The 25,655-nt window shown below is 42.9% G+C and overlaps 1 protein-coding gene across 2 annotated transcripts in view; it reads right to left on the reverse strand.

Moving 5' to 3' along the window:
* Positions 1–1,528: 1,528 nt before the first annotated feature.
* Positions 1,529–25,655, reverse strand: part of tango6 (transport and golgi organization 6 homolog) — a 32,290-nt gene continuing 8,163 nt past the window's right edge. The window contains exons 7-17 of one of the 2 annotated variants that reach the window (XM_084060000.1): positions 24,538–24,650; positions 24,126–24,302; positions 23,879–24,005; positions 23,488–23,685; positions 18,084–18,227; positions 17,270–17,959; positions 14,648–14,705; positions 14,295–14,453; positions 6,579–6,730; positions 4,619–4,732; positions 1,529–1,979 (exon numbers count right to left, since the gene is read on the reverse strand). In XM_084060000.1, the coding sequence (XP_083916126.1) occupies positions 1,803–1,979; positions 4,619–4,732; positions 6,579–6,730; positions 14,295–14,453; positions 14,648–14,705; positions 17,270–17,959; positions 18,084–18,227; positions 23,488–23,685; positions 23,879–24,005; positions 24,126–24,302; positions 24,538–24,650 (2,109 nt within the window). In that variant the 3' untranslated portion in view covers positions 1,529–1,802. The remainder of the gene's footprint in view (positions 1,980–4,618; positions 4,733–6,578; positions 6,731–14,294; positions 14,454–14,647; positions 14,706–17,269; positions 17,960–18,083; positions 18,228–23,487; positions 23,686–23,878; positions 24,006–24,125; positions 24,303–24,537; positions 24,651–25,655) is intronic. The other variant, XM_084059999.1, reaches the window with a different exon arrangement.

Genomic DNA, 25,655 nt, shown 5'->3' on the forward strand with positions numbered 1-25,655 from the left:
TGATTGGTCTTTTGGAAAAATATCGTTGGGCAGAATTGTTACTAGGTAGATTTGCTGAAACACTTAGAATAATTTTCTAATTTCCTCTCTGATACCTTGGTGTTTCGGCCGCAGGTCTGTGGGAGCGACCCACAGACCTGCAGCCGACCCACCGTTCCGGACCCCCGGTCGCGGCCTGGGGGCCCCGGTCCACCCCGGCCGCTACAGGGACCCCCGTGAAGCCCCGGCCGCCACGGGGACCCCCGTGGACCCCCAGCCGAATTGAATAAGTGTGGGAAAACTCATTGGTTTGTGATCAGATTGACTGGTTAATAAACAGTAAAGAAATATGATTAGTTAAACCTGGCAGTCAGCCTGGTTTGGACCACGCTAACTTCACAGCTACATTTCCATGGTAACTAATGTGGCATTGCTTCCATGAAACAGAGTCATGGATAAACATATCCAGGGTTAACTGGCTAAATGTATCTGGCAAGATAATTCAGCTTTCATGAAACCAATTCATGGCTGATCCTGGATAAACTAAGCCAGAATAACTGTTACAGCCAGGCTTAATCCACAATCTAGGTTTCGTGAAACAGGCCCCCGGTTAAACAAAGGTGCGATTTAACAGATGGAAAGTTTGGTGATGGTGCCCCAAGAGAGGTCTAAATCTGCCATTGTGATGGAAGACCGTGCCGTTTATGCCCTTGGGCCAAAGTGACACCTTGACCCAGTGAAGGGGGAGACATCTAGACTGCAAACACAGATGAAATCCTTACTGTTTGCCTCCTTATGTTCACACATGGGAACGAGGGAAATGGCCTTTTTTTGTGTGTGTAGAGGGTCGTGCCTTATACACAGTTAACATATCACTCAATGGTGGGCTGCTTCTCTTCTCGCAAGAGGGATGAGTTGGAACAAAAGAAAGATTTTTTTGTCTTGGTGGTGTGACTGGAAGTGTCTCATAAGCACACTCTGTACTTGTGTGAATTTGCACACATGCACAAGCGTTTTTACACACATGCATTTATTTTGTATGGCTCTGTAGGAGGCTAGCCATCTATAAGAGGGTCTATTTGTATCTGGAGCTTATCACGCAAATAGCTGGACCATTACAGTTTCATCTTTTTATACTTAATTACATTTTATAATTAAAGTAAATGGGGCTCAGATCAGGCTGAAACCAAATTTGGAGTCATTATGTCATAGATATGACAGATACGTACAGTAACAATTAAGATCACAGGCTGACCACATTTAGTCCGATATCCACATAGCGTAGCTACGCCATTATTAGACCCCGTCTTGTCTTATTGTTCTCAGGCAAACTAGTAAAATAACTAATAGATGCAACAGTAAGACATAACTAATAGATGCAACAGTAAGACATCACTAATAGATGCAACAGTAAGACATCACTAATAGATGCAACAGTAAGACACTCGTCCAGATTAAAACCATTTATTGCAATGATATTGCATATTTCGTATCATATTTGGAACAATCTGTGCAAGCATGACAGACTCTAGAATCTAAAGATTCTCAGATATTAAAAGAACATGGTACAATACAACCTGTATTGAATGGCAGGCTGACACAGAAGAGCTAAATGTTACTACAGGAGGAGGCTGTGGAGGCGGAGGGAGTTTGTTCACTGATGGGCAGTCATTTGAGCATGTGAGAGTGAGTGACGGTCTGTTTAAATAGACCACGTAGTTGAACTTTTAGGAACGTGGGTGTATGAGAGCGGAGGGTGTGTGACCGTGAGACCAGCTCAACTTCTGTGCCTGCCTGAACTACTGCGATGCTCCATTTGTTCTCTATGGCAGAACCACTATTTTCTTCTCTAACTTCTGCTGGGGGAAGATGAACTTCTTCATGACATCATCAAGCTCCTCCAATGCCAGCTGAGCGTGGAGCACTGTGACGTCATCGCGGTCCGACCGCACCACCCACTTCAGTGCTCGGTATAGGTCCAACAGAACATCACTAAGAACCTGAAGGAAAAAGACCGGTGTGTAATTAGATCGTTTCTAACATCTAACATCATCATGACTAGACAAAGTGGTGAAATAACAGCTAATCCAGTCCTAGTCAAGTTCTTATTACTCTCTCAATCATATACATAAATACATCAAGTTCTACATGGACACACCAAAGGGAGTGAAATTAGGGGAAAAGGAAATTGGGCTTAAGACTGAAAGAAATTGAAGATAGTATCTGAGTCCTTATGGTTTAGCCCTGTAGCTCTTTTCTGGTCTGAGACTGATCAACTGTGAAAACCTGTTCTCCTTCTGCTTTAAGCCCTGAATTTGGCCGTCCTAGCCTATGCTCTTCAACTTCAACTTTGTCGAACAACTATGTCACTGGATGAACATTTCAACTGAAGAACTTGACGCCATGTGACACGGTTGCGCGACTAGTACGACTACGTATGAATTAGCCCACAGTGCTTTCTCACTCCTCATTACAACTTAGGCCCACTCAACTGCACTTTGTTCCAAGTCTAGGCTAAGGGCATGTCTCCCCAGGCTGTCTGTTCTCATATCGTGAGTGTCATTAGATGTTTGCAGCTGGTGTGGTGGTACACCTGTCCAGCTGTTAGCCTAATGACAGGACCTGGACTGGGCTGGGAAAGGCCACCTTCCAGCCAATGATCAACTCATTATGACATCACTGGCTACTGAAGAGCCACGTCACACTCAAGTCTCAGTCAGGACCAGAAATGGGTCACCAAATATGAGTGATATTGTGTTTCAATTGTCCCCCCCCCCCCTCCATCATCAGTTTAGTCCCGACTTGAAATTGTAGGGAAACAGTTTTTTTCATAGTTATTTTCATAAAACAATTAAACTATTTTAGAAATGTTTTGCAGTTTATTATCACCTTTAACATTGTTAATTTGGTCTTGGAGGACCTAGCCAGTAATCCTAGAATGGAGCCACTACTTTCAGGGGTCTGATAAATCCAAGCCAAAGGACCGCGGTTGTCTTGGCCTCGACTCTACAGGACTATCTAAAAACAACACTGGAATCCAGATACCAACAATGAGCACAGACTTTCCACTGCTAACGTAACGGTTAAAAGTGACATGAGGCGTGTGAGACACCAAGAGAGAACATGGTTTTGTGTCTAAAACACAGTGTTTGGAGTGACCCTCTTTCCTGTGCTTGGTGAGAAGCAGCCAGAGAAGTCTATTATCATGGCGATAATGACTAAAGGGAACGAGGGACTAGATTACAGGACATGTGTACATGTGTAACAACAGCCTCTTAACGTTAAAAACAGACCCTACTGCCCCAAATACAAACTTGTATTTATTTTGAACAACCTGGTTTCTACATCAAAAGTGTACCAGAAAGATAACGGCGTGGGGTGTGAGGCCATTTCCAAGTTTGTAGAAAGAGCTCTGCCAACTTATGTTTGACGTTGTTTTCCGTCTTGCCTTCTGATGGCGTCGACATTCTGAAACCATGGTAACGAAGGAATGTCCTCACACACCCGCTGAACTTTTGGCCTTGTGTCTTTGTTAATATAACACACACAGATGCGTTTAAGCACGACTCTCCAGGGTGTCCCCAGCTAAATGATTGATATGCACATTCTCTTAGATTGTGGTCCCAGAGATAAAAATCATATCAAATGGGGTCCGTGGCCTAATGCATATCAAACTAGGGGTCCTTGAAATGAAAAAGGTTGAGAATCACTGACACTACTTCTTTGTCGTTGGAAATCACATTTTAATTACATCATCACAATAAGTGATGTTGTAAATCACAGCTCTCCAAAACAACACACTTAATTTAACACTTTCTTCCAAAAAGTCCTTTTGACAGACATGTACAAATAATAATAAGGTCATGTACTGTATATATATTTTTTTGTCAATGAAAATAAATAAATAAATTCATTGAAGCAAAAGATTAGAGCACTCTCTCCTGGTGGAAAATTCCGACAACAGTTGCTGGACTGAGATGAACCAGTGACATTGGCAGTTATTTAACATTCAGTGTTATATAGGAGCGTAGGTCAGAGCTTTGTTATGTTGGACAAGAAGACAAACATCTTCAGAATGGTAAGGTTGTGAATCATACAGTGTCACTTAAAAACCCACTGAACCTAACGCTCTACCCCTGGCATAGTCAAAGGGAAAATTCCCAGCAAGCACTGTAGATATAAACCATTACATTTAAAATAGAAAGTTACATAATATTTATCTGCTGTGTGCTTGTACTAGCAGAATTTGAGAAACTGACATTATGAGGACACTTTTCCTCATCCTCACAAGATACTTTTATGGTTAATTTTTTTAAAAGTTAGGCTTAGAATTGGGAAAAGATTCAGAATGGGGTTAGGCTTAGGCATTTAGAGGTTACATTTAGGGGTAAGATACATGATTTATACTCAATTAGTTTCGGATCTAAAAGCTCACAATGCGTTGTGTTGTGTTGTGATATGTATGTTGTGAGCTTGTAGACTTTACAGTTAGGGTTGAATATGGCAACAACAAAAAAAAATCATAAAATGTTGATGTCCTCACAAGAATAGTGAATATTAGGATAGTGTGTGTGTGTGTGTGTGTGTGTGTGTGTGTGTGTGTGTGTGTGTGTGTGTGTGTGTGTGAGTGTGTGTGTACCTGTGTGGTTTTGTCACTAAGGCCTCGGAGGAGCATGGTGATAACGTGGACGGCAGCTCTCCTCACCTCGGCTTCCTTCTCGGTCTTGATCAGCGCAGTCAGACAGCCGCTCAGCTGAGGAGGACACACATTTTCTTCTTCAAATCAGACCAATTCAACCAGATTAACCACATGAACCCTAGTCTCCTTATTATGGGCTTTTTGTCCAGAGGAAGATGGCCTGGTAAAGGTGAGGCTAATAATTTGTGACGTCCAAGGTCAGGTGCAGGGGTGACTCAGCCTGGTCATCATCAGTGACCTTTATCCTTCATCTGAAAAGCTGAGCTGGATATCAAACCTACAGCTAAACAACATTTCTACCACTGAGCCCGCTTGGGCAGGGGAGATATTGCACTTTGAGTTTCAGGTAATGCCTCTTGTCTACCATTAGGTGTCCTACCCAAACACAGGAGGAGAGCTCCCAGACCGCCTCCAACCACTACAGAGCTAGTTATATTGCATTAACATACTCTACCATACATATGGGTCAAAACAACGTTTCATTCACTAAAACAATATCTAAATCGATTTCAAAACTGATAGGCAACAATATCAAAATATGTCAAGTCAAAATATGCGGTAACAGGGTTCTACAATACAATTTGTGTTTAGTGCTTATCAATAACCTGGAGGCAAAGCACAGCTGGCACGTGCCACATGCACAGACATGCAGCAAGGAGGAGAGAGAGAAAAACGTGAGTGACAGTATGCTGAGGTCAGTTCTACCACTGTACTGGATCGATTGATGTATTGATATTTAAACAAACATGTTCCCTTGACCGCTCGCTTTCTCTCTCACACACACACACACACACACACACACACACACACACGCACATGGATACATGGTCAGGGTGAGTGGCTGTTACAGAGAGCAGCTTCATGAATAAGCATTCTGTTCCAACAGACTGACAGTGCTGCTTATTCATGACACCAAGCTTCAGCAAGCCCGTACGTGCACGGACACACACACACACACGCACACACACACCATCTTTATTTAAGCCTCTGACCACTGCAGCAGCCCGCATATCTGCTCTCACACAAATACATGCACATTAATCTCTTGCACTCTCCCTCCCTCCCTCCCTCCTTCACACATTCTGCCAACTAAGACCAAGAAAGGTGGGAGGACATATATGAAAAATATAGCCGCTCCTCTCTGTACCATTCCAATACACTAAAGTGTATATATGAATGTATGTATGTATATGTATGTACCACGCGCACACACACATATGTACGTATGTATGCATGTATGTATACACACAGAGGCGGCACATGCGCTGGGAAAACAAGTCAATTGCCCAGGGCGCCAAGTCCCTAGGGGCACACACACACACACATTCTGAAAAATCCTGAGACACATAATGATAACCCCTAAACCGTAACTACTTAAACCCTATATACTTTGTTGACCGAGGCACTTTAATGTCATGCGACATGGCTCAGAGAAACATAGATCTTAACAATAAATAATAATAATGATTATAATAAAATAATTAAATAAGTGCATAAATTAATACGGAAAGTGCATTTACGCTTAATGTTAATGTAATGTTTATTTATTTTTTATGTCAAAGGCAGTCGGAACAAAAGTAGTTAGATATACAGGTATATACTGTTTTAAATGTTGTTAAAGCTGCACTCACTTGTGTAGTTGGTGGAAAACTTACCAATATTTTCACTACCAATATTCACCATCACCTAATACAGTGTGTCTTCACCCAATATTTCTATTCAACGATTAATTGATACTGAGGCAAAGGGTCCATGACTGAAATGCAGTACAACCGGCGCCATTTAAACGGCCTCCTCTCCCTTTGTCCTGCCATTAAATGGGTAAGTAGATGGTGAATGTGACGGCAACTGTTTGTTGCAATTGAGTAAACCAGTAATAACAGTAGTGTTCCCCCCTCACCTCCTGAGCTAGGGGTCCCAGGGCATAGTCCAGCCTCTGACACAGTTCTCCCAGGTTAGACAGACAGCTGGCTCGAACCGTCTGGTCCCTGTCCCTAGTCCCCTGCAGGAACACTCCAATCAGTGGCCGTCCCAGATGTGGTGTCAGCTCACCTGGAAGAGGACAAGAACCGAGGAAAGCGTGAGAAGAGGTAGAGGTTGGTGATGTTCACAAGTCGCTGTTGAGTGGCTGGGCATCCATGTGGAAATAAACCTCACAAAGTGTCACAGCTCGACACATTGTGCACTTACAGTATAGTTTGTCTATTTTTGGTGCGACGCTGGCGTGCAACCAAGTATAAATTGGGGTTATCATTCCAGTGTACGTTTTTAGCACAGCGATCAGCTGAAGTGACAAAATGGTAAGCTGTATACCTCAATAACTGATCAATATCGGTACATTTTGTGGAGAAAACATTGTTAGTGATCGATTTCAAGCACAGTTACAGACAATAACTATAAATCTGTTAAAAACATCAACGATACCTATGTAGATAATTTGCATTTAATACTATATAGAAGTGGAAAGCCAGATGAGGGGCACTGTGGTGGTTTTCCCAGGTGCGTGTGTGTGCGTCTGTCCTCGTTCAGGTGTGACTTGCCTAGCCAAGCATTCAGCTGAGCAGTTCTTTTCCGGGAAATGCTGAGTCAGGGTGCAGTCACACCGAATCTTAATTCTGCCTATGCGGGCAGATTGCCAATGCTTTACAATGGGAACGGAGCGTTTTTTGGGGGGAAATCCTTGAATGGCAACAAACCGCTCAGTTCCCATCGAAAAGCATTGGCAAAATCCGCCAGCATATGCAGAACCTAAGTTCGGTATGACTGCACCCTCCAGCAGGTTTACTAAAACAGCCAACACCCATCTCCACAACTCTAAACTACATGTAGGTTTAAAGAGAGTCTTCATGTCTCAGAGAGAGAGAGGGGGGGTCGTGAGAAAGACTAATAAGATAGACTAAAGACTGACAGAGCGCACTACTGCTGTGCCAGCATCTACCCCAACCAAGCACCAAGGGAATGGAGCCAATAGCATCCATGGAGAGTGCCAGCTGACTGCCTCGCACTGTAATAGTAGTAGTGGCGATGGGTGGCAGCACTGGGGAAGAGCTGTTGGCCCCATGAGGCCAGGCTCAGCCTAGGTCCTTACAGCTGGTTATTTTGGCCAGTCCCAAAAACACACAAACACACCCACACAATCACAAATAGGCCGACAGAAAGAGGACACATACAGACATACACAGAGAGAAACACACAGACAGAAGAAAGCAAATGCACACACAGCTATGACATTCAGAACTATTCAACTTGTCCTAGATCCAACCTTTCAGGGTGCCAACGTTCTCTCAGATGCTGACACAAACATGCAACAAACAAATACATACACAGTCAGACACAGACACAAAGGCAGACACAAAGGCAAAGACATTCACTTCAGCTGTCCCCCCAAATGCATACGTATGCACTCAAATTATTATTATTTGCAAACTATACAGTAGCTGTGCTGAGGAGAGAAAAAATGCTCCCAAAATATGGATTTTATTTAGCCAACATAACGCCAACATTACTTTTGATCCTCATTTGATGCCTAAGACCCTGTAGTTTTCTGTGCATCTCTGCAAGTAGAATCAGCCAGCTACTGGGAGAAAATCAACTGGGCCGAGCCAATCTTCAATTAAACATTGATTGAACCATCAAAGTCAATTAAGGGTACGTTCCCAGTTACAAATGGCAGCCTGGCAAGAAACAAACTTGGCTACTTTTGGGGTGAGGACTGGGGTGCAGGGAGAGGGGACCGGAGAACAGTCACGGGGTGGGGACAAACGCAGTCTCACTGCTCTGTTTCTCTGGCTGACTGGCTGGCTGAAGGTCTTTCCAATCTCTCAACAGGGTTATAAACCCCTTGATTGTCTGAGGGAAGTGGTACGATGGCAATCTGGCAGACTGTATAAGCGGGGTGGGGAAAAAAAGCCAAAACAGGGAGATCTATCAGGGATCGGTTTCAATACACTGAGTCTCTTCTAAACGGAGTGCTAAGCAGAAAACAAGCATGCATTGTGGCTTTTGTGGCATGGTGGTAACCGACTAATTGCTACCGACACTAAGCTAAGTAACACAGACAAACATGCATGTAAACCATATAATGGACATATACATGAACAGGCACATTCACTTTTACATTATGTGTCTTTAACAAATAGCCCATTCATAGGAAGTCCATTCATTCAAACTATCCCGTCTACGTTCTTGTTGACTGCGTGGGTTGTGGCTATATGTGGATGTACTTTTTCTTTATGATAACCATGAAGAAGTCTGAGGAAGAGCCTGTATTGCTCGAAACATCACTGATAAAATCCAGTTAATGGGGGCTCCTTCTGCTCTAATCTACATATTTGTCTTTGTATTGATACAGCTCACATTGTAATGGACAATGGAATGTGCATGTATTTTTATAATATTTTCCTATCTAATCATTCACAGTAACACATTCTTCTGCAGACACAAATACTCCATCAACTGTTAAACTTAGCCAGCCAACGAATTCCTCATGTGCTCAATGGCTGCGGTTACATGGACAGTTGTATTCGGAATGAATACACTTCTATTCGGAATGAATGAATGGATGAATTCATTCCGAATAGATTTGCTCATGTAAACACCCTAATTGGAATAGAATATTCCATTCCAGTCTGACCCGAATGCATTTTCATTCGGAATAGGAGGGGTGGTATAGACCGTTTGAATCGGGTTAAATCAATCGGAATTGACCATGTAAACACTTTATTCCAAACGCTCCTGTCTGTTTGGAATACATGCATTCCTTTGCGCATGTCCGTGCTTAGTAGGGCTGTCAGAATTGTCCAAACATGACCTATCAAATCTCTAATTCGGCCACCGTTGGTGCTGAGAAGCGCTCGCTCCTGCGGGATAAAATGAATGATTCTAATAGCGTCATTTAATAAGCCTGTAATGGTTAAGCCCAGACTTGTCCAGGAGAACGGACGCTCCGAGGATTGCTGGCCTAGGCTACACTTATATGGATCTTTTTCTAAACAGGTATTTTAGTCCTCAGTTTTTAAAAAGAATCCCTGGCCACATGACAAAGATTTTTTTTTTAAATCCCTATCCACACGTAAACGCAGAAACGCATTGATCATAGACTGTAGTGTTTCTCTCTCTCTCTCTCTCTCTCTCTCTCTCTCTCTCTCTCTCTCTCTCTCTCTCTCTCTCTCTCTCTCTCTCTCTCTCTCTCTCTCTCTCTCTCTCTCTCTCTCTCTCTCTCTCTCTCTCTCTCTCTCTCTCTCTCTCTCTCTCTCTCTCTCTCTCTCTCTCTCTCTCTCTCTCTCTCTCTCTCTCTTTATTATTATAATGACCATGTGCGAATGCGCGATGACATCATCGTACGGTACCTACATGAGAAATGTGACAAATACTATAGGCTAGCCTACGTTTTACCGTGTCTGGTACCAATACAAAAAAAGAAACTGGTCTGAACTTGTAGATCTGCTCCTCCCATGCCCACCAGGGGAAGCTCTGCTCCGGGTAGTGGCCCCTGGTCCATGCCCGGGCGTAGGCGGGAACCACTTTGCGCATGTCAAAAGTTATATTCTGAATGAATGCTTTGGTCATATAAACGAGGAATACTTTTATTCAGGTCCCATGTAAACAGGTGAGTGGATCAGATTCCTCTATTCAGAATGAGTTCATTCGGAATGAATTCATTCTGAATGAATACATGAGTGTCCATGTAACTGTGGCCAATGAGATGGTGGCAGGGAAGTGACTATGACTGTCATATTAATTGATGAGGCCCATAGGGAGCAAGTATGAGAAATCAGAAAAAGATGTTTATGCTTTTCACTGTTGTACGGACAGCAGTTGAAACGCAGTCACTAATTGTCCCGATCATTTTTTGAGTCCCGGGCCCGGCGAACCTTGGCTGCATGCATGTCACTCCCTGACTCTCTCTCCCCCTATTTCCTGTATTGCTACACTGTTGACAATCAATAACAGGAACAAAAAGCATGGAAATAAAATAAAAATAAAAATAAAGTGCATGGTTGATTATGTTGATGCTTAAGATATCTGTGGTGAAGTGTTGATGGTGTTGACAAAGAGAATACTTCATTTGCACAGATCATCACATGTATATATTAGTTTAATTTTGGGAGAGCTTGCCACAGAATTTCCAAGTGGGGGATAATAATGTTTGTGAACCATTAAACCAATCAATCACTATTTTCTGCTGGAGTAAAACTTCCTGTAAAAACATAACTGCTTCATTGGGTGGTTAGAGTATCACCCCTGGAATTAAACGTATGTCTTTTAAATGGGAGTTGTGGCTTCTGGGTGAGGTGCTCCACTTAAATCAGCTGGATGTCCCTAAAAACACATTAGTTAAGTGCACTGTGTGAGAGAGGAGATTCTTGGCTTTCTACAAATAAGAAATGTAGAGCACGCATATCCACTCTGGCAATCAGGTGCAGGACAAACAGAAGATCAGCATAAAAATAATAATAGAATCCGCACACTGTTGTTTATTGCAGAGATCAACGTTTTGATTGCCATCAGGATAAATCAGGAAGTGGGGGCGTAAACTCATATACTGTATACGTATATGAGTAGAGAGAATAATAGGTCAGGTGTAATTACTTACCCAATTACAATCAAAAAGTATAAAGGCCCTGACACACTGTAAGCGTCAGACGTGCGTGTTATCCAACACATTGTTTACAACGGCTGCAGCCACACTGGAAGCGTCAATTGGATGCGTCGAAACCTCTTCACACATCTCTCAGAGTTCAGTTCTATTTTGGAGTGTCAACATGTGGCACAGACCATCCTAAATTAGCTGGAGCAATGCAGAAAGGTAACTGACTGTACTCTCTAACGCAGTGGTTTTCAAAATGTCTGTGCCCAAGGCACACCAGAGGGCAACACATCTCAAGGGACAACTCTATTCATAGCTAAAATAGCCAATCTACAAGGTCAAAATGTTACGCATTGTGACATGTTGTGAGCTTGTAGATGCTGCTATTTTGAAAAAAAAATCAAAAAATCAAATAAATACATTACAATTTTAAAATGCTAGCCTATAATGGTAATGCATAAAATAGGGACGCCAAGTTGAAAGTGGTTAAAATATATTTTCTTTTAGGGTATAGAATTTTCCCCTGTATAGAGAAATGAGTGTGCACAAAGTAATGATAAATAAAAAAGGGAAAAAAGCATTACTTTTTGTAGTTGCAATAATAATAATGGGTGGTTGTCACTAAATCCCAAGGCACACCTGGACATGTCGTGGGAACCAGCGGTCTAACTGCTCTACCACATATATATACACAACAAGGACCACCACACTGGATTCTGATTGATGAGAGGCCAGGCATGATGAGAAATCAAGGTTGCTTATGAGCCAAATTGTAAGATTATGTACTAAAGACCATGATGTTCCCAACCTTTTCTGAATCAGGGCCCACTTGAAAATACTTTAAGTTCATATTATCTGTATCACGTTTTATCTGTATGTCAAGATTTGTTTTTTGGGGCGGTGTAGCCGCCCCCTATAAGTGAGTTTTGGACACCGACCAAAAAATGTGTGTACCCCCTAACCCTTCCATTGTTAATGCAAATCGATACTTTTTTCATATCAGCCAATCACATTACAGCTAGTGTCATCACCACTAACTGTAATGTGATTGGCTGACTTTGCAAATTCAGGACTGTGATTGGCTAGCGAAACACATGACACATGTGCAGCCCTATGAATAGCAGTATGGACTTTAAAAAAAGTCATTTATCCTTTTTTTAAAGTGAGTCATGTTGTGATGACCACACACCGCCCACTTCACACTGGGTGTGATTTTTTAAAATACATTCACAAATACATGTTCTTTCTTTTTTTCCCCCAATAACTCATTCAGTGGCAAGTAAACAAAAAAAAATTTGCCCATAGTGCCAGCGATGTTTTTATTTTCTTACCTTTTCAAGTAGTCACAGAATATTTATCTCCCGTATGATCGATCCCCTGATGGTTGCTAATCACAGAGGGTTTCACTGTGCTTCCGCAAAAAGAAAAAGAAATGTCATCGCGACCTCCCGTTCGCTCGTTATACACCGTTGAAAATATCATGTCTCGCCAAAAAATACATACTGTAGTAAAACACAGGAGCCGAGACACAGAATATTTCCCAAATACTTTAACCAGGAAGTGAGTGGAGCAGGATCACTGAGTTCACTGGGCTCATTCCCGGGCACCGTCAACTCAGCGTATGAGTAGCACAGCGTGGGTAACTACTATAAGATGTGCGGTAATAGGCTCTATGCACAGCAGCCATTTTGGAGAGAAGTTGGTCCTCTTCTTACTTCCTTCACAGGTGTTACCAATGATACTAATGAAGGCTCTGTTCCATTCTGGTCAAACAGAGTCAGGGTGCTGATATTGTGCATTTTAAAAGGTGTGTAACTCTGAGAGTGTACAAATGGAACCAAATGGACCCTCTCGGGTCCATTTGGTTCCATTTGTACACTCTCAGAGTTATGGGGGTCCTTGAAATTAAAAGTTTGAGAAGCACCGTAAAAGCCTTCATTATATCATTGGCAACACCTGTGAAGGAAGTAAGAAGAGGCCCAATTTCTTTCCAATAAGGCTGCTGTGCATAGAGCCTATTACTGGGAGCTGGTGGTAGGTGTTGCGCTCCACCTCAGCATTCCATCTCCCAGGGGTCTAGCGCATTACAAATGGGATAGACACCTTCGTTCTCGGCGGATACGGACAATAAGCCACTTCAACCTACTTACAGTCCTTATTTCTGTTAAATGTCCTTGTATGTCATCCTATACTAAAAACAAGATAACATTTTTGGGGGCCCTTACTTTGAGAGGGGATTACTTTTAAAGTTACAATTACACACTGATTAAGGTTAGGGTATTTATAAATATGCATATGTGTTTGTTAAATGTACTGTGCTTAAGTCACTGAAATGTTCTCACAATAACAAAAGAGAATTGTGTACTGTATGTAGAGCGGCTATTTTCGGCAAAGAAATGTAGTGTCGACTAGAGGGACAAAAGGGCCTACTAGAGAGCCCTATGGGACTCCGGTCAAGGAAGTATACAGTATAAAGGGTTATGTGTGATTAAGTCGCTGAAATGTTCTCACAATAACACATGTGTGCGCAGGGCACATAACGGACATACATTCGGGGGGACATGGGGACATAAGGGACATAAATTAGTTCGTGACATTTTGGCCAGACCGGCCCACCACAACCGGCGCGCAGATACCCTACCGCCCTGCTCCGTCGAGGCACATACAAACGCACATGCCCTTAACACATTGAGTGCAAAAAACGAGATTTTCTTTTTTTTCCACATGGGGCGCTCTAACGCAACTTTGGGATGATCCACGGAGTCTCTAAAATGGAAAGGACGGATGTGGATCCATGCCAAAAAACTACCTCCCGTCCACTCCAATGATAACTCCTTGAGAAAAAGCTTCATATCTCCATACTGTATCTTTTATACCGTGGTGGAAACGAGCCATTTTCGATGGGCGATCACTCTGCAATGGCGGATCCCCCTGTGCGCGCGCGCATGCGTGCGTGTGTGTGTGCGTGTACGTGTGTGTGTGTGTGTGTCAGTGTGTGTGTGTGCATGTTGGTACGTGGATGCTCACCCATAGCTCTGCTAGCCCTCATGAGGACCTCTCCTACTTTGAGCCGTGTTTCCAGAGAGCGCTCTTTGTCAGAGGAGGGGAGGGACGGGCCATGCTGGAAGTCTTCCAGAATCTTCTGCAGGATCCTCTCAGGAAAGGAGTCGGACAACACAGCCAGGCCTGCAGGAGGACATGAGACCTGATATTCTTTCTGCTCTGCCTTCAAGTCAATTATGTGTTTCCGTTGAAGAAATATTTACAGTATATGCAAAATATGAAAATCTATCTCTAATGACCATGACATTTTTGTGAGGTCCATTAGCATCTAAATTAACTGGCAAAGAGTAATCAGGATATGTTATTTAGATCAATACCTTGAATGGCAGACAGGTACACAAACGAGTCTTCATGCTCCAGGTTTTCCAAGAAGAGCTGGAGACAGAAAGAATAATCACATGAACGAATCATCCCATTAAGCATACGTACGCCTGTTGCTTCTATTGCACTAGGAATTTACTGCTGCTGCTACAGTATATGAAAATGAACAATATACTGTAGTGGAGCGTAACCATAGCTGGGGCAGAATGCATTAAGTAGAAACAGATTTTACAGATCACTCAATAGCAGGTGGAAGGTGCTGTTGAGAGGCAGAGTATATTACAGCAACAGATGCAGTGAGTAGAATGGGAATATATAAAATAAAGATGTGAGCAATGTGCCACATTGGAATTGGAACAGTGACAGTTCCGAGGCTATGGTGGTATAAGGTACATCAGAGGGTCCAAGTTGATTTGCAGGCAGTTGTTGAAGCGTATCTATAATGTTTCTTAGGGTAAAAGCCTTAGAAATACAGACACAATAATTAGTCTGTGCTCAATCCAGCAATGGAGAACAGCACAGCTTTCGATTGCACTGAAACACATTTACTACCAATATCAAAGGGAATAAACCACTCTAACCCCAGGTAGGGGGACATGGTGGAGATGCAGGGTTAAAGAGAAGAGGACGGGTGAGGCAGAAGATTAAATGAGATGGGGTGGGGGTGACAAAGATAAGCATGGATATAAAATAGTGGCTTGAATAAAAGAGCTGTGCCAAAGAAGCCAAATGACAGAGAGCTGGAGGAAATAATAAGATAATGCATAATAGGGCACATGCTGAGCATCCCCTCATCCCCCCTGGGGGCACAGGTTCAACATGCTCATTTATTAAACATACTCTAGTCACCCAAACACACATGCATACAGTCCCAGGAGACAGAGACAATGGAAAACTACCTATAGAATGCATACACGCACACGCACGCACACACGCACACACACACACACACACACACACACACACACACACACACACACACACACACACACACACACACACACACACACACACACACACACACACACACACACACACACACACACATTGAGGAGGTAAAGACAAAGACCTACGTATAACCTCTATTGTTTCTATACACACACTTGACCCAGAGCTCTACTGCCCTGTTACTAGAAGGTATTTGTACAAGGCACTGAAGACAGGAAGCCCTTGGGATGAACATCAATCAAGGCCAACCTAGACTGAGGTTATTTTCAACAAGACTGAGTCAAAACCCAGTATATTCCAGTATGGCTGGAACTTACATTAGGCAATGTGTGAAATTGTGGGCAACTTGTTAGTGGGATAGTCAGTGGAAGTGGAAGTTTACAATGGTGAATTCCTGGATATGAAATATTAATCTGCAATTGTGGTCCCAGTAATATTTTTTGTTAAAGTGGTTAAACAAAGCGTACCTTCTTTTTTATTACTCTGACTAAGATTCATTGCACCATCACCCGGATCAATAACATTACAGCGGTACCTCCTTTGCTCAGTGGTTCAGTCACGCTAAACTAAACTGTTACTTAACGCTCCGCTGACTGTGAAGGCTACTAGATGGTGAGCCCTCAGATCACATTAACACGATGTGCTACTGATATTGTTTACATGAATTTAAACCAGTTTAAACTAGCAATAATGTAACAGACCATCATGTATTACGTAAAGTATAATAGAATGCCTTGGAGAAAGGTTTTTTACTTAAGCTTTTTTTACTTAAGCTACTTACTAATAAAGTAATTCCAGCAAATTATTTCCTATACAGTATATGAAATCGAGTCTGACTACTTATTTTGTAAAGATGTAGATGAGAATGTTTCACAATTATTTTGGACTATTTTGGGCAGACATTCTTTACTTCACATATTGCATAATTTTCTTTTTGTTTTGAGCATGTCTTCGTTGGTGTGATTTTTATTTTGATGGAAAATGAAGGAAAATATTTGATAAACAATGTTCTATTTTTTACTAGCTAAATACAGCAATCATTTGATAGGAATGAACTCAGTGAATATGTGGATACTATAACGTATTCAAAGAACTCTGAAGCTATAAGGACTGTACTATTATACGCAACCTCTGTAGGACTGATATTGGAGCATCTTAGAAGTTGGTGCTATTATTTGGACTACCATAATCAAGCATTGGCAAAAGAGGGTAACAAAGCTAGTTAAAGATTTAACATTCTTGAATATAGATTTTTTGAGTGGTGCCGAAGGCAACCACTCCTATACATGACTTTGTCCGTGTGTCCGTATGTATGTATGTATGTATGTATGTATGTATGTATGTATGTATGTATGTATGTATGTATGTATGTATGTATGTATGCATGTATGTATGTATGTATGTATGCATGTATGTATGTATGTATGTATGTATGTATGTCTGTCCACAAACATTGATGACAACATCAATACGGGGGTCAATACGGGGCTCATCAAAGGCACCACTCACTTCACACAGGGTGTGATTTTTTTATTAGCTTCATAACATTAACCACTTTTGCCAAATCTTGGTTATGGACTAGTTTTCATTTTACTTTTGGATTGTCATAAAATATAAAAATTCTTAACTAAGATAAAAGGTAAGGATGAGAATGCCACTCAACAACCCACCATGAGGACTTTCTCCTGGGCCTGGACAGCCTCCGAGTTCCCCTCTCGCACCATCCGTGTTAGTGCCCTGAGGGCCACTGCCCTGGTGGGCACGTCAGGGTCACACGCCTCCAGCAACAAATCCGAAAAGGCCCCGGTGGAAGCAGCAGGGTCACTAGTGCCCGAGTTCCTCTCACCTCCTGTCTGGCCTCTTTCTGATGCAAGCCCTCCAGGGGGGTTGGTGTGTCTGGTCTGCCCAGGATCGAGTGGATCCATCCGGGTTGGAGTACGGTCTTGGGCCTGGGTTTCACCAGCCACAGAACCCGCTTGAGTTCTGACAGGTTTGGGGGTGTGTGTAGGCTGTGCAGGGGCTCCATGGTTGGCAGGATGTGTGCGAGCCACGTGTGGATTAGGTCTAGACTGCGCAGTGGATGAACGGGAGCTACTTTCGGACAGCTCGGAATGTCTTGCTTGAGGCTGCATCTTTAGCTTGGTCTTAGAAGGCATCCTGCTGTTGTTTTGCTTTGTAGCAGTGTTTGTGGAAGACTGTGCAGCTTGTGGGAAGTCCTCCAACTTGCAGGCACCATGTGTGGCGATAACGGCTCGTAGGCTAGACGCCAGCTCCTGAATGACAACGTCAGGGTGTTTCTGGGACAGGTCCTCCAGCGGTGGGAGGAGCCTCTTCATGGATGCATAATCCTCAGCACCGACCTTTAAGATTAAAACAAAAAGGGAAATGGAAGAGCACACCACATCAGCACCGGGAGACGTGCGTAAACACATTTTTTGATGTAGCCCTGCATAACTTAGAAGTGTGTGAAGTCTACTTCAGTACCTCAGGACCAGAGAGCAGGGTGGCGACCAGACCCATGCCCATGCTGAGAGTCTGGCTCTCTACTGGGCTCTCAGTGGCAGCAGCAGGGGATCGGTCCAGACCAGCACAGGCCCTCTGAAGCAGGGAGACCATGAAGTCCACCACCTTGGACAAGAGGATGGTACAGTTTGAACTGAAGATACGGTTGTATTATCACAGGGATTTATCTTTGTGTGATTAAAGCCTGATTTATACATACTGTAGTAAGGATAAGAATGCCACTAAACAACCCACCATAATAGTCTTTGTTGTGCATGGAAAATAGCAGATCTATAACGCATCGCAAGCATATAGTTCAGCTATTTTCGGTGCATGACACAGCGTGCAACCATCAGGCATACATGTGAGAAGTAGCTATTCAATGGTATGCATCAATTTGAACTTAAAGGGGATATTGTATAAAGATAATGGACAAAGTAGCTTCCAAGACTACGGTGGCTAAGCCCCTTGAGATGCAGCATCTCATTTTCGAGGGGGTATTATACACAAGCCCCATTCAGCTGCATAAAACTTGTGAGCGGCTCACAGCCAACATCTTCTAAAAAGGACACCCACAGATAAGGTGGCTAAAAATAAGAACTTATATGCTGAGCTCAGCAAAGTTTATCAGACGTTTCCTCATCCATGAGCCGAAGGGAATGTTTTTTCTCAGGCAAAATGACCATATCGTCGCTGTCGGTCAGGAACCTTGCATGTCCAAAATCATTACTTTTCAGTAACTGGAAAATTGAGTTATTTAGTCACAAGCTCTTACTTATATACTACTATAATAATATAATACTTTTCTTTGGTTAAATATTTATAAAACCAAAAGACATAAATAGTGGAGCGGCTAAATGCTTTTTTCTGGCAGAATCTTTCAGTTGATGATAAAAGCGTGAAAATTGGCATGAGCAGTCTCCATGGGTCACTGGATAAGAATATTGTCTGAGCCATTTGTAATTTCAAGATGGCGGCCATTTTTCAAGATGGCCGATACCTTAGTGGGCAGTTAAGTGATATGATGGTTTATTTGGTGATACAAGCATGAAAATTGGCATGAGCAGTCTCTGTGGGTCACTTGACAATAAGCCACCCACAGCTACTTGAAATTTCAAGATGGTGGCCATTTTTCAAGATGGCCGACACTTTAGTGGAGCATTTAAGTTATATAATGGTTCATTTGGTGATACAAGTATGAAAATTGGCATGAGCAGTCTCTGTGGGTCATTTGACAATAAGTCACCCACAGCTACTTGAAATTTAAAAATGGCGGCCATTTTTCAAGATGGCCACCACCTTAGTGGAGCAGTTAAGCTTAAGAAATCATTTAGTTGGTGATACAAGCATGAAAATTGCCATGAGCCGTCTCAAAAGGTCATTTGACAAGAAACCGCCCACAGCCACTTGAAATTTCAAGATGTCTGCCGTGCGCCATGTGGATCCTTAAATGATACCTTTTCTCATAGAAATGTATTGGGTTCCTCAAAAAGCTCTGTCAAGAGAGGTTGTTTGACTGTGTTTTGTCTGACTCCTCGCCCACAAGCTGTCCAGTTTGGTAAAACCTGTCAGGAGTTGCCTCCCACCAGCATAGCTCTCAGTGTTCACTGAGGTAGGCTTACACAAGCTCCCTTACCACGACAAGGTAACAGTCACAAGGGAGGATAATATATATCTTTTTTTTTTAAACTAACAGCCATTACATGTGTCAAATAGATACTAAGGGGTGGGGAAACAAAAAATAAGATGAATAAATTAACACAGTTGTGGTGCTGATAAGCACAGTTGTGGTGCTGAACGGACAGTGCTCCAAAATTATGAGCAATGGCTAACACTGAATGGCAATAGCCACGGAACCATGACAAACTATACTAAGGAACTAAACTGAAAATGTGCTTCACTGTTAGATATGGCAGTGGAAGGTAGTGGAAGCAATGTTACAAAGTAACAACTGAAAATTACACAGTAATAGACTAGATACAAAGTAAAACATGATGCGCCGATGTGGCGAGGGGAAGCCGAGCCATAGGCCTACCCTTGAAAACACAGAGGACAACGGGGAATAACTCTGGCAAAATAAACATGCAAATATAGGTTCTAGCAGGGGCAATTACATAGGCATGTGAAACTGGGTCCATATCTGAAGCACTTACACCTTCCAGTACATGCCTTGGTGCACCCACAATTGGTCAACTCCCAACAACTCTCCGCAATAGGTGGAAGTGGAGTCCAGAAGACTTTCCACTTCTCGTCCTGTTCCACCCATCCCCAGTCAGATGGGCTCGGCATTTGTGGAGGTCGCTTCAATGCCTGTCCCCACACGTATCCAGCCTCATAAGAAGCACGTTTGGCATGCTCTTTGAGTGCTGCTTGAGTTGGCAGGATCAAGTCATATCGTCTTTGCTTTCTGGCAAAGAGATCAAGCCTGGCCTCGTTCACAGTTGTGACATCACTGGACCGGTCATACATTAGATCTTCTTAGTCTCTTGACATGGATATCTTTGGTATCTTCAGTGTCTTCAGCAGATGTAGATGCTCTCTTTTGGGCCCTTTCCAGCTCTGTGTTGTTGAACAGCTTGAATGATATGTTGCTCTGTTTCTTGTCAATGTGCTTTCTATGCCATCACCTTCATCTAGTCGGGTTGGACTAAGTAAGATAGGCAGAGCATTGATCTTATGAAATAATGGAACATTTCTTGCAATGGTATCATGACCAGTACGATCGTGCTCTCTGTTGAATAAACTTGGCTGAATGAGTTTTTCCTTGGTGACCTGCTGACAAATGAAACATCTGTCCCAGTTAGTTTTCACAACTGTTATGATGGCTTCTGCCATGTCTGCAGCATAGGCAGAGGCAGAGGGTTTATCCTTTTACCACCTTTTACCAAGCACTTTGATGTATGGGATACAACTAAGTTTGTGCCTTAACCCAACACTTAGTCCGATCGTTCATCCAATGCCATTTAAATCCCATGCGATCTGTACACCATCCGGTTAATTAAAACCCCATTAACCTTGGCTAGGCTCTCCCGCGCTGGCACAACCTGTCAATTCAGGTGCGGCTATCTAACTGTTTTGGGGTAAATTAGACAGCATTTGGGATAACTAACTTTCAATTAGCTGACATTGAACCCCACTCTGAGGTTTAACAGCAGTGATATATCACCAGTGTGCCCTGGTAGTGCAGATATTCACTCTTCAGCATAATAATAATAATAATAATCGTCCTTAATGAAAAAAAAAAGGTACATTTCTATGAGAAAATGTCTTTTGAGGATCCAGGGGGTGACCATCTTGAAAATAGAAATTTCAAGTGGCTGGGAGTGTTTTCTTGTCAAGCAACCCTTAGAGACTGCTCATGCCAAATGTAATGCTTGTATCACCAAATAAACCATTATATAACTTAATTGCTCCCCTAAAGTGTTGGCCATCTTGAAAAATGGCCGCCATCTTGAAATTTGAAGTAGCTGTGGGTGGCCTATTGTCAAGTGACCCAGAGAGACTGCTCATGCCAATGTTCATGCTTGTATCACCAAATAAACCATTATATAACTTAATTGCTCCACTAAAGTGTTTGCCATCTTGAAAAATGGCCGCCATCTTGAAATTTCAAATAGCTGTGGGTGGCCTATTGTCAAGTGACCCACAGAGACTGCTCATGGCAATTTTCATGCTTGTATCACCAAATAAACCATCATATCACTTAACTGCCCACTAAGGTGTCGGCCATCTTGAAAAATGGCCGCCATCTTGAAATTACAAATGGCTCAGACAATATTCTTGTCAAGTGACCCATGGAGACTGCTCACGCCAATTTTCACGCTTTTATCATAAATTGAAAGATCGTAGCACTTAGCTGCTCCGCTAAATAACCACTTTCACTTTCAAAATCTTTAAGAAAAGAGCAGATCTACAAGTTCAGTCGACAGAGTTGGCCGACAGCCAGTCGGCAGCCAACAGCAGATCTACAAGTTCAGGCGACAGAGTTGGCCGACAGCCAGTCGGCCAACTCAGTGGCTAGCTTACAAATCCCTGTGCTACATATTATTTCACTCTCATCACTGTAACCCCCAGAGGAAGATGAAATGGGCTATTTTTGTGTGGTAGCATGACTCAACGTGGCCTGCTTAGAACATCCAGAGGAACACAGGCTGGTTTTAAAATGTGCTGCAGAGGAACTACAGTAAAGTAGTCAGAGGGCTGAGTTCAAATAGGACAAGCAGATAACGCAGGTTAAGAAACTAATATATTCTGCCAAACAAAGTGCTGTTCACCCTGCAAATAATGTCTCCTGATATTCAAGCAAAACAAACTTAGTACAGAGAGCCAATATTTTCATAAACCAGGTGGAATGCATGTTGCCCTACAGGAGTACGTACTGTAAGCTGTGTATGGGTTTCATGCTACCCGTGGGGCCCTGTGCAGTGTGCTCTGCCTTTTCAAAAGAATATCCAAAGCAATGAGGATGGAATAGACTCCGACCATGTAATTGACTGTGCACTTACTGTCTATAATTTATAGTGCTGTTAAAGTGAAGGTTACCAACATTTAACCACTTAAACTCTCTATACTTAGTAAACTAATACTTAGTTGACTGGAGCCGACTCTGTACATGGTCTGCTTTTTCCCTCTACACCAAATCTCGTCAACCGAAAATAGCCTAACTACAAGCTCACAACACGTCACCAGCCAGTAAATCTGCTATATTTGGTGAATGTTACTCCCCAGTATAGGGATGCTTCAAAATGTTTTGAAAACATGTCGACCAGCTCCCTACTTCTCCACAGACACCTCATCATGTCCAATATACAATGAGAGCTCTGCGTCCGTCTTACACCCCAGTTACCCCACACACACTCCCGAAGCTTCTGAATTATGCTCCCATGTTTATTCTAGTTTCCCACTGAGCATTTGAGATTAAATTAGGCTCTGATCAGTACATTTCTGCTGTACACTGATGTGCTTTGTGGCTACAGGCCTTAGTGGTTACATGTGCATGTTTGTGCTAAAGGTATGAATGTGATGTGTTGAACTCAAGCATTTATGGATACTTCTATACTGTCAGAGCAAAGCCAAATACACATATCATGACCACAGTGTAGTATTTTGAGTTGTTTAGCATAGGAATGAACTACACTCTGTCCATTAACAACGATCCTGCATCGTGGCTAAGAATCATATTTGAGTAACGTTGACCTCCTTCATGTATAGCTCAGCATTACCCGGTTACCTCTGAGTGTTGAGCACCTTCAACCTACCTTCTTACCTGGCAAAGCCTGAGTTATACTTCGGCACACGACGGTGTAGCGACATCATTGTACGTCAAAGTATACATTTAGGCTAGTATTGTGCTTGTGCTGCTCCAGTACAAAGTGGTCCCATTTACCTGTGTGGTTTTCCTCAGGAGCAGGGTATGTGGCAGCACGTCACAGACCACAGCCAACACCTGTAGCAGGGCCAGCCTCTGACCAGGTCCCGCCGCACGCCCTAACAGGTGCTGCTCCACCTCTAGAAGAGTCATGGCTGACGTGTCCACTTCCAGTTCCTGTTGCTCATCCTCTTCTGCTGTCCAGCTGGTCAGTTTCTGCAGTAGAAGACGGGAAAACATAAAAACCCAAAGGTTTTGACAAAATAGTCCCTACTACGTGTACTTTGAATGACAGTTCCTGTGTGTGTCTGTGTCTGTGTGTGTGTGTGTGTGTGTGTGTGTGTGTGTGTGTGTGTGTGTGTGTGTGTGTGTGTGTGTGTGTGTGTGTGTGTGTGTGTGTGTGTTGCACCTGCAGCAGCTCCAGGAAGAAATCGCCAGGCAGATCACTGTCCTTGAGCTCAGCCAATAGCTGCATCAGACAATCCAGCCTCCACTGTTCCCCTGATAGACGCTCATACAACACATCATCCTCATCACTGGGAGGCAGAGGGAGAGACGGAGTTGAAAGTATTTGCAACTATTTGCTCATATTTAGCAGATTTTCACATCAGTCAACCAGCATATTAATATGGACTGTGTTGTCAAGTGCCAGTCACCTGGAAGCCTCTTTGGGGGTCAGTCTGGCCCCTCCCTCGCTCCCGGGAGTGAAGTGAAACTCTGGTGGCACGCCGTACGTCTGCCCCTTGAGGCCAGAGAGCTGCCCCAGGGTGGACTGTGCTTCAAAGGGTTCAGCGTGACCCAAGTACCACAGCAAGATTTCCTGACAGGGGGCACTGTGGAGCACACATACGGTAGGGCACAGACAAAAAACTGTCACGCCTCAGTGGGTTAATGTACCACTTCCTTTCAATGTTAAGTTCTAATGCAGCATGCACAGCATTTCTCTGACCCAGGGGTGTGTTCTCATTGTCATCCTGCCAGCCATTGGCTTGTAAAGTGAAAAAGATGATGACAATATGGACCAAACCATTATAAAGCAATAATGAACAGTAAATTGCCAGACGGTACCGTAGGTGGGAGACGTTCTGCTTGGTGAAACACAGCAATGTGAAGAGAACAGGAAGCACTTCCTCGAGAGCCTTCAACATAGGAACTGAAGAGCTGTTCCCTAGCACCCAGACCTACAAAGAAAATGATCATACCTGAATCAATACACAGGGGATCTTTTACCGTGTGGCTACGTAATTTATTTAACATTTATTCAACCAGTAAAAACCACATTGAGACTAGTCTCTTTTCCGTTGACAGGCCAAAAGGGGAAGACAATTTTGTAATTATATAATTATAATAATCTCGGACACTGCTGGACTGATCGGCGTCAAACTTTGCATGCACCCTCCCAGTAGATGAAGAAAGACCCCAAACCTTTTCAATGATGCAACACCAAATGTAGGTCATGCAAATTTCCACCCAACTAGATTTTCCAACGCTTTTTGCTACTACACCTACAGATTTGAGTACAAATGATCTCTGGAGTCATGTGATAAACATGCATCATTCAGATTTTTTGTATTCCATTCCGATGATTGTCTATGATTGCCTTCCAAAGTGTGCGGGAAGGGCCTATTTTTCAAAAACTAGATGCGAGGGCCATCTAGAGTTCGGACCTCTACGCAGCCCTCACACCTACGTCGCACTGCCGATCCAACCAAACACTGATGTGATCAGAATATGCCCCCTTTTGTGCCCATATTCTTTGGGAAACATATACGGGTATTTCGGGGCGTGACTGAATCCACCATTACTTTGCCGGGTCAAACAACACAGGTTTCACCATTGGGATTGACTTAACGAAAGTACACATGGTTACATTTTATGTTTTTTCTTTGTCCTAGCACAAAGCTATGGTTAAGTATTGTAGTGTTGAAAGTGTTTAATGATTTTTCTCACAAGTAGTCATCTACTATTTGGACCTTTTAAGTCAAAACAAAGTAAATAAGAGGTGCGACCGTATTTGCAACGGCCTTTGGTAATCAATACCAGTGCACCTAGCTTCAGCAAACAATTAAATGTTTCAAGATTTGAATGAATGAAGTAAATTTAAGTGCTACCAGTTACTACTACTACTACTACTACTAATAATAATAATAATAATAATAACAATAACAGGAGTACTATTAAGTAGT

The sequence above is a fragment of the Gymnoscopelus microlampas genome (genome assembly GCF_963454915.1).
Source record: "Gymnoscopelus microlampas genome assembly, chromosome: 6".
Taxonomy (NCBI): Eukaryota; Metazoa; Chordata; class Actinopteri; order Myctophiformes; family Myctophidae; genus Gymnoscopelus; species Gymnoscopelus microlampas.